Source organism: Pipistrellus hanaki, assembly GCF_964339955.1.
Source record: "Pipistrellus hanaki genome assembly, chromosome: 3".
NCBI lineage: Eukaryota > Metazoa > Chordata > Mammalia > Chiroptera > Vespertilionidae > Pipistrellus > Pipistrellus hanaki.
In genome coordinates this window covers 144,821,325-144,833,634 of record NC_140505.1, presented here as the reverse complement: position 1 = coordinate 144,833,634, position 12,310 = coordinate 144,821,325, and the positions used below count along the sequence as shown (strand labels likewise).

The window sequence follows — 12,310 nt, the reverse complement described above, 5'->3', positions numbered from 1 at the left end:
TATTTACATGTGGAATATATATATGTACATATATACATACATACATGTGTGTGTATATGTGTATATATATATATATATATATATATATATATATATATATATACATCTTTCCTATGACTGGAATTTTGTTGTCTACTTCTCAAGACATACTTGCCAGGATAAACCTTGGAAGTAGTATTTTTAACCATGATATTCCTGAAGAAAATTATGCTGGCTGGCTTCAAAGTATATTTCTTTTTAAAAAAATATTTTATTATTTTTTACAGAGAGGAAAGGAGAGGGATAGAGAGCTAGAAACATCGATGAGAGAGAATCATCGACCAGCTACCTCTTGAACAGCCCCCACTGGGGATGTGCCCACAACCAATGTACATGCCCTTAACTTGGGACCTTTCAGTCCTCAGACCAATGATCTATCCACTGAGCCAAACCAGTTTTGGCTTCAAAGTATATTTCATCCAGGCCCAGAAAAAGTCTGGTGGCTACAGCTACCACAGAAGAGCACCCCTAACCATTGACTAGAACTCTCGTGTCTACCAATCAGTGGATTTCTCCTCCTCCCAGCCTCATTCTTCCTGATCCTAACACTGGTTACTCCTGCAAATTCAGCCTAGCTTCCGGAGTTCATTCACCTTATGCCCATATTTCTTATATGTAAGCTTTCCCTTCTTTGTCTTGGTTTCAGACATATTAACTCTTATCTGGCCCTTTGCTGAAACAACTCCCTTGCCTTGTTTATATGAAACCCTAGGTCAAAATAGACCTTATCATAACACAAATCGACACTCACTGTTCATTGACAGAAGTTTCAGAGGCAAATTGATGGGGGTGGGTGGTAAGAGAAATTATGCTTGTTCTTGTTGAGAGACAAATGACCTTCCCCTGCCAGACTCTCCAGTGACAGCCCTCTAGCCACAGACACAATGACATCCAAGCTGTGCACATCCAAAGGACCTCCCTGCATCTTCCTCCTTTATTATTCCTCCTCCCATAGGAGTTCACTAACTAGTCCTCAGAGTTGCTCTTATTTCCAATTCCAAATGAATCTCTTCAAAGAAAAACTAAATCTCAAGTCTTTGGTAAAAACGGAGCACATCTTATTTGCACTGTCATTTTCTGGATCCTGTCAGAGGATGTAATAGGTAGTTTTCACCACCGTGGCTGGAATGTCCTCTTCTCAATCTCCTAGGTCTCCTGTTCTCTCCAGCTGCCTGTTCCATCACTCATCTGCTGGGAAACAGATGTGGTGTCATGCTTAGACTCCAGCAGAGGGCACTCTAGTTCTGGATTTTCAAAGTTTCTGCCTGAAACTAGAGGGGTGATGATACTCAAGCTGCGCATAACCTAGGGAATGGGCACCTCTAAGGTGGGTGGCTGTTCTGTAGCAGACAGCCACTTTTTGCACATTGGCCCAGCCTTTCCCCAGTGGGCTTCCCCACTGAAACTGACCCAGTCCACTGCAAAGCAACCACCAAGTTGCAGTAACCTTCCCCCATGTTGGCCATAGGAAATGATATTCCACATTTCAGTGGAGATCAGGAAGCCAGGACTCTGCCTCTGGATCAAGGTAATAATATCATTTCCCCCACACAACTCAAGACTGACACCCTCGACAAGACTCCCAATGAGCTGTACATAAATTTTCTGTCTATAGATTCAACACACTCCCCATTAAAATACCAATGGCATATTTCACAGACCTACAACAAACTCTCCAAAAGTTCATCTGGAATAAAAAAGATCCCAAATAGCTGCAGCAATCCTGAGAAAGAAGAAAAAGTAGGTGGGATCTCAATATCAGATATCAATCAAGCTGTATTACAAAGTCAGTGCTCTCAAAACTGCCAAGTACTGGCACAAGAACATACACATAGACCAATGGAATAGAATAGAGAATCCAATCAACCCAAACCACTATGCTTAATTAATATTTTACAAAAGAGGCAAGAGCATACAATGAAGTCAAGACAGTATCTTCAATAAATTGTGTTGGGAAAATTGGACAGATACATGCAAAAAAATGAATCCAATCAAAAAATGGGTAATGGACCTACATAGATACTTTTTGAAAGAGGACATAAGGAAGGCCAAGAGACATATGAAAACAATCATCTGAGAAATGCAAATCAAAACGACAATGAGGTACTATCTCACACCTGTCAGAATGGCTATCATCAACAAACAACGAACGACAAGTGCTGGCAAGCATGGGGAGAAAAAGGAACCCTCATGCACTGCTGGTAGGAGTGCATGCAGACTGGTGCGGCCACTGTGGAGAACAGTATGGAGTTTCCTCAAAAAACTAAAAACGGAATTCCCATTTGACCCAGTGATCCCACTTCTAGGAATATATCCCAAGAAACTAGAAACACCAGTCAGGATATATGCACCCCTATGTTCATAGCAGCACAATTTATAATAGCTAGGATTTGGAAACAGCCTAAGTGCCCATCAGCAGATGAGTGGATTAAAAAACTGTGGTACATCTACACAATGGAATACTACACTGCCATAAAAAGAAACTCCTACCATTTGCAACAGCATGGATGAACCTGGAGAGCATTATGCTAAGCGAAATAAGTCAGTTGGAGAAAGATAAATATCATATGATCTCATTTGTGGAATATAGTGAATAACATAAACTGGTAAACAAAAACAGATCCAGAGACAGAGAAGCACTGATCAGATCATCAAACCTCAAGGGGAAGGCAGGGGAGTGTGGGAAGAAGGGGTAGAGATCAACCAAAGGATTTGTATGCATGCATATAAGCATCACCAATGGACACAGACACTAGGGGGGTGAGGGCATGAGTGGGGGGTTGGGGGGGTGGAATGGGGGAATAAGGACACATATGTTATACCTTAATAAAGAAAAGAAAAAAAAAAGATAGTTCTGCCTAACGTGTGGCTCAGTGGTTGAGTGTCGACACTTGAACCAGGAGGTCATGGTTCGATTCCTGGTCAGGGCACATGCCCAGGTTGCAGGTTTAATCCCCAATAGAAGGTGTGCAGGAGGCAGGTGATCAATGATTCTCTCTCATCATTAATGTTTAACCTATCCCTTTCCCTTCCTCTCTGAAATCAGTAAAAACACATAATTTTTAAAAAGAGGCTAGTTCTATCAGTCGACATTTTTCCTTAGTCCTTGGTCTTTCCTGGATGTTCTGATTAGATTATTTCAAGAGTCAGTTTGGTGTGGTGGGTTAAGAGCATAGGCCAAACTGCTTGGGTTAAACTCATGTCTCTTCCATACATTAATTATGTGACCTTGGGGAAATTTACTAAACTTCTCTGGGCTTCTGTTTCCCTGTTTGTAAAGTAAGATGATAGTACCTACCTTTTATAGTTCTGCTGAGCACAGTCACTAAGTATTAGCTCTTTTTGTTGTTACCTCTAGAAGATCTACATGATTCACTTTATGTCAGCAGTCTGCAACCAGGACTAAGCCTTTCTGTTACCTCATGCTCACCTTCTTCCCCTCTGTCCGGGATCCTGAGCAAGTGCACCACATTGAGGAAGATATTTCTGGACATGGAAGCAAAGGAACTCCCACCACATGTGAAATGTGCCCTGTGGATTGGTCTGGTTCCCTGGACTCATGTTCCTGTCCACTTCCTTCTGAAGCACTGGCAATTTCCTTGTATCAGGGAAGACAATAAATCATAGTAAGATAGCCTTCCAAACACAAATCAGCCCATTTCAGTCCGTTTTAATGCCCCAGCCAACTTCAAGAAGTTAATACCCAGCATTGGGTATTAATGACTTCTGGGCAGGAGTCATTTGTTATGTACAGTAGTAAGTACCACGGTATTTTTCTCAAGCTGATCTTAGATGATTTTCTAGTCAAGGTTGGTATTACTCTGCTAGAAGTAACACCAAGTATAAGACAACTGCAAGTAATGAATGTTAGATATTATCACCACTGTGTACTAAGCATCTGGAACAGGCATGCAAGAACCACAACCTGGAAATCAGAATTCTTTGAGCCTCTGAGGCACACACATTTTAAAAATTCTTCAACCTGAAAATATTGTGGCAAATCAGCCCCAGTTCCAACTAACCAAGAGGCAATGAGCAAAGTAGTGGATAACTAAAAATGTTGCAAAAAAAGTTGCAACAACTCCATTGGCCCTGGGAAGCTTATAATATTGTGAAATTTGTAATATTAAATTGGATAAAGATCCATCCATGTACTTTTGCATCACCCCAGAAGTCCTTTTCAGTCCATTCCAACTATTAAAGGTGTTCTTATGGTAACTCCCATTTTGTGGCCCATTTCTAGAATAAACTGTCCAGGGTACTCCATATCTATTTAGCCCCCAAACCATATGAAGCATGGTTATTAACTGGGTGGCTGAAGAACCTCCTCTGTTATACCATCTACCAACAAAATGATGTAGTCTACTACCTTGCCACAGTGACGCTTGCTTATAAAGAGCTCGTTGCATCCCTCTACCCGAAACATGCCCACGGCTTTCACAGTCTGTGGCATGATTCTTACCTACCTGTCACCACTCTTCACCTCAGGTGGCTTTCAAACTTGGAAGCTTCAAGAAACTAGTTACCCAAAATATCTTCCAGCCTGCAAAGACTGATGTGAGGAGTATGTCAATGGGTGCTTGATTCAGGAAGGCACCCACATGGGTGATATTGCCCAGCACACCTCCAAGCACACTGTAACCATCCATATGGAAACCTGGGAATCTACTATTTGGAAACCTATAATAGAGAATATCATCTGGCTGTACCCTTAAGGAAGATCCGTCTGAGGCCTTAGGACCAGATGAAGAGCTCCCACTGTCACCTGCATCCAGACCAATAGTTACTACAGTCCAGATCCCATTGCTCACTAGCAATATGTTCCTGCTCTTTCTCTTCAGTTTACATCTGCTTACTCCCACTCCCTACTCTCCCAAAGTCAAACCACCAAACTCAAATGACACTGCTCCCATGAACTAGCCCCTCTCATTGCTGTAAACTGTGATGAAGCACAGATCAGCACCCTGGGCAGCCCAGGCTTCCAGAACTCTATACCCTGTAGAGAGAGGGGATTCAGTGTCCCACCCTGGCTGTGTTATCATCTCAGAGAATATTAGAGGCACTTCCATAGGAGTGCAAAAAGGAGGGAGGAGGGGCAGAGTAGATGGAGTGGGGCCAAGCCATGAAGAAGGGGGAAAGCAGGAGCGGGGGAAGAACTTCAGAAAAGAAGTGGCATCCCCACCCTCCACCAGAGGTGAGGCAGCAATCTCAACAATTTTCAGAGAGAATGGTCAATTTTCATCCAGTTCCTGACAGCTCAGGATTCAGAAGGGTAAGCCAAATTCTATTTAAGCAGAACATGAATTTGTTAAGAGTATTGGTGGGATTATATCAAACAAAAAAGCTTCTGCATGGCAAATAAACAACAAAATGGAAAGACAACCTGCAGATGAGAGAATATTTGAAAACCATGTATTTTGATAAAGGGTTAATACCCCCCAAAATATAAGAAACTTTTATAACTTTAGGGGAAAAATCTGATTAAAAAATGGGCAAAGGAATTCAAAAGACATTCTCCAGAGAAGACACAGAAATGGCCAACAAGCATTTTATTTTTTTTAATATATATATTTTATTGATTTTTGTACAAAGAGGAAGGGAGAGGGATAGGGAGTTAGAAACATCGATGAGAGTCATGGATCAGCTGCCTCTTGCACACCCCCTACTGGGGATATGCCCACAACCAAGGTACATGCCCTTGACCGGAATCGAACCCGGGAGCCTTCAGTCCCCAAGCCGACGCTGTATCCATTGAGCCAAACCGGTTTCGGCCCAACAAGCATTTTAAAAGATCATTAGTCATCAAAAAAATGCAAAATAAAACCACAATATAATAACACTTCACATGTTTAAAAAAAAACAAACATGAAAGATAAGTGTTGGTAAAGATGTGGAGAAAAGGGAACCCCCGTGCACTGTTGGTGGGAATGCAAATTGGTGCAGCCATTATAGAAAACAGTAAGTTCCTCCAAAAATTAAAAATAGAATTACCATATGATCCAGCAATTCTATTTCTGGGTATATAGACAAAGGAATTAAAATCAGATTTCAAGTTGATTTACGCACTCCCATATTCACTGCAATGTTATTCACAATACCCAAGACATGGAAGCAACATAAATGTCCACAATGCATGAACAGATCAAGAAAATGCAGTGTATGTATACAGTGGAAATCTGCCATTTGCAATAACATGGATGAACCTGGAAGACACAGAAGGCCAAATTCTACATGATACCATTTATATGAGGAACTTAAAATTATCAAACTCAGAAGCAGAGAGTAGGATGGTGTTGCCAGAGGCTAGGGGAAAGGACATGGGGGTGGGGGAGGGGCCGTAGTCAAAGATTCCAGTTCCAGCTCTACAAGATGAGGAGTAAGCCCTGGAGATCTAAGCAGCACAGAGCTTGCAGTTCCATTGCATTACAGATTTAAAAGTTTGCTCAGAGGGTAAATCTTGTTCAATGTTCTTATCGCAAAATAACACTAAAGAGGGTGTGAGGAAATCTCTGGAAGGAGTATAAATGTTTATGGTATAGATTTTAGTGATGATTTCATAGGTGTGTACTTACCTCCAAACTCATTAACTTGTATAAAATATGTACAACTTTTTATGTCAATTACACAACACAGTAAAAAAAAAAAAAAAGTTTTTTAAAAGTGTTTGAAAATAAAAATATTTTTTTTAATTTTAAAAAGAAGAATATTGGGAAGCACATAAAAGCTGTAGAAGGAACAGAGAACCAAGCCTGATGGGTAGTAACCAGGAACACTGTTCCAAATCATGCTGCAGACCTGGCGGGGCACAACTACTGCACTCAACGCTAGGGTCAGCACCGCGGGCACCAAGGACTCTGCAGACAAGCCGTTTCACTGCTGCAACTTCCCATCCATAGAGAAAGGCTTTACATACCCCTGCTTCTTTGCAACTTCATCTTTGATTCAAAATATGGAACAGATGTATTTGATTGGCCTAGCCAAACCCTCTGCCCAGGCCCTAGCTGTAAGAGCGGCTAAGTATCGTAGCCCAGCGATTTTCAACCTTGTTCGTCTCATGGCACACAGAAATTACTAAACACCTGCGACACACCAAAAAATGTATTTTTTTGCTGACCTGACCAAAAAAAAATGTATAATTTTGATTCATTCACACCAAACAGCTATTGTTGTGTTGGCTGTTGTCATTTTTGTATTGGACAATCTAAAGGAAAAGAGGTCAATGCCCCCGACTGAATAGTCAGGTATTGCATGTTTTACAAACTCTTGCAGCACACCAGTGTGCCTCGTGTCCCCCAACACACTGGTTGAAAATCAGTGTCTTAGTCTGTTCAGGAAGCTATAACAAAACACCATAGACTGGGTGGCTTATAAACAACTGAAATTTATTTCTCATTCTTATGGAGGCTGAAGTCCAAGATCGGGGTGCCAGCATGGTCGGGTGAGGGTCCTCTTCCAGGTCGCAGACTTCACTTTGTGTCCTCACATGCCGGGAAGGGTGAGGGAACTCTCTCAGGCCTCTTTTATAAGGACACTAACCCCATTGGTGAAGGCTCTGTCCTCATGACCTATTCACCTCCCAAAGCCCCCACCTCCAAATACCATCACTTTGGGCACTAAATTTTCAAAGTATAGATTTGGAGAACACAAACATTCAGGCCATTAGCACTGGGTAAGGAAGATCTGGTCTTTTCAGCTTCGTGATGTATAGGTTTTGCTTTATAGGGGATTCCCAAACCCTCATAAGAATACTGGATCTACACTCTACTACTCTGTCCTATCCCACCCCACCCTACTCTCCACTAGCCCCATCCTGTCCTTTCCACTATACTCAGCACGAATCAGGCTCCAAATCAATAGCAAGCTGAGCTCTCTCTCATACTTTGAACACTTGCTGTCCTGCTGCCTGAAATGTTCTTTATGATACTACCATGTCCCACAAACTCCTCCTTACCCTCCAAGACTCAGCTCAAACAAAGCTTTCCCTATAGGTCAAATAAAGCTCTGCAAATACGCCAGTCCCAAAGAGGGACTGTCTAGCCAGATTAAGTGCCTTTTTTCACCTGCACTAATCCTAAATATCTGTATCTTGATTCCAGCAGGAAGCCACTCAAAGCCCAGGAGACAGGGAGGAGCAAGAAAGTGGGGAAGAAGGTCTCTTAATCTCAGGATTCTTCCACCCTCCCCTCTGTCACAGGCATTGTGACTTGACTCCTGAGATGCCAAAAATGGAGAATCAGATGTGTGTGGCTGGGCGAGAACCCTGCCATGTGTGTGGATGGCATGGAGAGTAGAGGCTCAGAGAATCAAATAGTCCCGTTTGTCAAATCTGATCTCGTTTCAGACCACAAGGAACTGGTGCCCACAAAGCTTCCCCCGATTATTTCAAAAGATGGGAATTATTCTGTGCACCAGAATAGCCACACAAAGTACCACGAAGCTGTGCGGAAGGTGTTGCTAAAGACATGTAAGTATCCCTGGGTGGGCTATGTCTTAAGTTCCTAAAAAATGGTCGGGATGAGGTGGGGCATGTTATAAGGCAGGGAATAAAAAGAACCAAGGAGAGAGACTGAGAAGATGAGGGAGAAAGTAGACCTGAGTGGTGGAGTGAGCAAGATAAAATAAAAATTGAATCAGACTTGAAGGCAGAAGGTCCAGGTTTGAGTCCAGTTCTGCCTCTCTTAAATGTCTCAACTTATTCTTAATTAACCTGTTTTCTCATTCATAAAAAAAAAAAAAAAAAAAAAAAAACCACCACAAGAAACGAAAAATACCTGCTCTAATCTTACAGAATTGCTATGAGGATCAAACCAAAAGTGTGACAATTTAGGAATAGTAGTTGTATATTATTACGTGCTATGCCTCCAAGGAGTGGTAGACCAAGCTCTAGCTTTGGAATCTGAACTGAGTTGAAGTTCCAAACAAGTTGTGTAACCTTGAGAAAATTCTTTTAAACATTTAACTGCTCCAAATCATCTGGAAATGGGAACAATACTCCAGCCCTGTGTGAAAGTTAGAGAAGATGTACACTTCAAAAAGCATCTAGAACAAACTACTGATACATTTGATAACTTGTAGGAATCTCCAGGGAATTATGCTATGGAAAGAAAGGTGGTCCCTGAAAGAGCACATACTGTATGATGCTGATTACATGAAATTCTTTTTTTCTTTCTTTCTTAAAAATATGGAATGCTTCACAAATTTGCATGTCATGCTTGCTAATCTCTATATCATTCCAATTTCAGTATCTATGCTGTGGAAGCGAGCACTGTAACATTCTTTTTTAAAATATATTTGTAGCTGAAACCGGTTTGGCTCAGTGGATAGCGCATCGGCCTGCAGACTGAAGGGTCCCAGGTTCAATTCCGGTCAAGGGCATGTACCTTGGTTGCAGGCACATCCCCAGTGGGGGGGGTGCAGGAGGCAGCTGATCGATGTTTCTAACTCTGTCCCTCTCCCTTCCTCTCTGTTAAAAAAAAAAAATCAATAAAAAAAATTTTTAAAAAATAAAATAAAATAAATTTGTATTGATTTCAGAGAGGAGAGGAGAGGGGAGAGAGATAGAAACATCAGTAATGAGAGAGAATCACTGATTGGCTGCCTCCTGCACACCTCACACTGGGGGTTGAGCCCGCAATTAGGGAGCAACCTGGGCATATGCCCGAACCAGGAACCAAACCATGACCTCCTGGTTCATGTTGATGCCCAACCACAGAGCCACGCCGGCCAGGCAAGCACTATAGCATTCTTTTAAAAATTACGTAAATGAAGAAAAGATCATTAATTACCAATGTCGGGGGTCTGGAGGTGGAGGATGTGGCTATAAAAGGGCAACTTCAGGATCATGTAGTGTTATATTATGTTAATACCATGGCTGTGATATTGTACTAGATCGTTTTTTTGCAAGATGTTACTATTGGGGGGCAATGGGTAAAGGATACACAGGATCACTGTGTATCATTTCTTCCAACTATGTGAGTCTATAATTATTTCCAAATTAACATCTAATTTAAAAACTATAAAGCTTTCAGAAATTAAAAAGGACATCCGTGGCTGGTATAGCCCAGTTGGTTGGGCACTGTCCCATGCACTGAAGGATTGCAGTTTGATTTCTGGTCAGGGCACATGCCGGGGTTTCAAGCTTGATCCCTGGTAGGACGTGTGCAGGAGGCAACTGAAAATGTTACATTCTCACACTGATGTTTCTCTTTCTCTTTCTTTCTCCCTCTCCCTCTCCCGTCCTCTCTCTTTAAAAACCAATAGGAAACAAATTATTTTAATGACATACATGGCCCAGCCAGCATAGTTCAATGGTTGAACATCGAACTATGAAACAGGAAGTCACAGTTTAATTCCCGGTAGGTTGCAGGCCAGATCCCCAGTAGGAGGCATACAGGAGGCAGCCGATCAATAGTTCTCTCTCATCATTGATGTTTCTATCCCTCTCTCCCTCTTCCTTCCTCTCTCTGAAATCAATAAAAATTTCTAATAGCAAAACTTTTAAAAAGCTTATTACAATTAATAGGAAAAGAATTAAGTAAAAAATGTAACATCTACTCAATATTAGCAATTTTTTAAAATGATTATAAAGACTATATACTCATAATATTAGGTTACAATTCTAATTTTTAAAAATATAAATATTTTATACACTAGTATAATTAGAGTTATCCAATAGTGGAAATAATCCCAAAAATCTAAATAGGTCTGACATCCTTTCAAAATTTTAAGAGCACCTCTAATATGACATTTACAACATGATAGATAGTTGATAAATGATATCTATTAGCAGTATGATCTATTAGCAGTATGAAAACATGAGGTAGCATAATTGCTAAAGTTCAGAGAATTACCTGGAATGAACAAAGAAAGGAACTATTTCAGAGAGGAAGGAAGGGAATGAGGATGATTAAGCATTTAAAAAAAAACAAAAATAAAAAAAACCCTGGCCACTTAATCAGTGGTTAGAGCATGTTTGCAGACTGAAGGGTCGAGGGTTTGAACCTGTGGACCTCTCTTGCACATTTCCCAAGTGGGCTGACCACTTGCTTTTCCACTATCTTAGCGCGTGGGGGAAGCTCTCTAAGAGATAGGCTTAGTAGCAACAGGAAGAACCAAAACTGATTCAACTGACCATGAAGGGTGTGAGGTGCTGGAATCCGGAAGTAAAGCTGGGTGTGGTGACCAAACTCCTAGGACTTCTCCGCACCTGGTCAGGCCCAGCGCTTGTGCTGCCCTAAGCCATGGAAGGGAGTACAGAACTAAAAGAAATCGGATAACGTGTGCTTCCCAAAACCTTTCAGTCCCCAATCAAGTCTTTAGAGTCCCCTTGACTGATGCTCAGAACTTCAGCTTCTGGAGGTCCCACGATCCAGGAGTGCGCCCGGAAGAAACCATGCCGTGGATCCGGAGCCCTCGGCACGGCCTCATTAAAAGCCCAATGACCAGGTCAGAAGGGGAGGGGAGAGGGGGAGACTATGCCCTCCACTCAAATCCTTAGGGACTGTTCCATCGCTATTCAGAGTTAGGGAACAGAAGAGGGATTTTGAGTCCTACCAGGGAAAGTAAGACTCAAAAATTGGGCAGTGGTGGCATTCAAAGGAGGTAGATTTGTCTGTCTTTGTTTCGCCATGTGGATATGACTTCTGAGCGGGCACAAGACAACTGTCTTCAGCATTCCTGAGGGAACCCTCCCTCTCTTGCTGACTCCCGCCCTCCAGCCACCATCCATCGGCAGTGATCCTACTTCCTCATCACTGCCCCTGCCCATTCTGCCGAGGCAGTCTGGACCTATATTTAAGAACCCCCACCACACACACACACACACACACACACACACACACACACACACACGTACATTCCGGCCTAGCCTGACTGAATACGAGACCCTCTCTTTTCCAGGTTTATGGATCACTCTCTCCTCAGTGACAGACTATTCAGTCTGTATTGAGCAAGATGTGCTTGCAGAAAGACAGGCTGGTCCGTGGAAGGAGGACAAAGAAGGGGAAAGAGGAAAAAGGTGCCCTGGCCCTGATGGCTGACTAATGGGAGGAGGAGATTGAAAAAGTAGAGTAAATTTTAGATTGGACCAGAAGTCACTTCTACGCTCTGAACGAGAGGGGGAGGGAAGTTAATGATCCCAGGGCCCAAATTCCTGTGAGGTCAGGTATGTGAGAACGTGGTGCTTGCTTTGGGAAGACCACCACAGGGGGTCCTAACCCCATCTGCGGAAGAGGTCAGAGTGACAGATCTGGGAAGTCTCACGGGTCCTCGC

The 12,310-nt window shown here is 42.3% G+C and overlaps 1 protein-coding gene across 1 annotated transcript; it reads left to right on the top strand.

Moving 5' to 3' along the window:
* Nucleotides 1-6,899: 6,899 nt before the first annotated feature.
* SPMIP11 (sperm microtubule inner protein 11) lies at nt 6,900-12,207 on the top strand. The gene is made up of 2 exons (XM_084877546.1): nt 6,900-8,503; nt 11,340-12,207. Exons 1-2 carry the CDS (start codon nt 8,305-8,307, stop codon nt 11,534-11,536), a joined length of 396 nt encoding a protein of 131 aa, XP_084733672.1. The 5' UTR covers nt 6,900-8,304; the 3' UTR covers nt 11,537-12,207.
* Nucleotides 12,208-12,310: the final 103 nt, after the last annotated feature.

What these genes read in the sequence shown, in the direction of transcription:
- SPMIP11 (XM_084877546.1), top strand. Translation starts at nt 8,305, where the DNA reads ATGTGTGTGGATGGCATGGAGAGTAGAGGCTCAGAGAATCAAATAGTC. An exon ending in GAAGGTGTTGCTAAAGACAT is followed by an intron (nt 8,504 to 11,339) that starts GTAAGTATCCCT and finishes AAAACCTTTCAG; the next exon opens with TCCCCAATCAAGTCTTTAGA.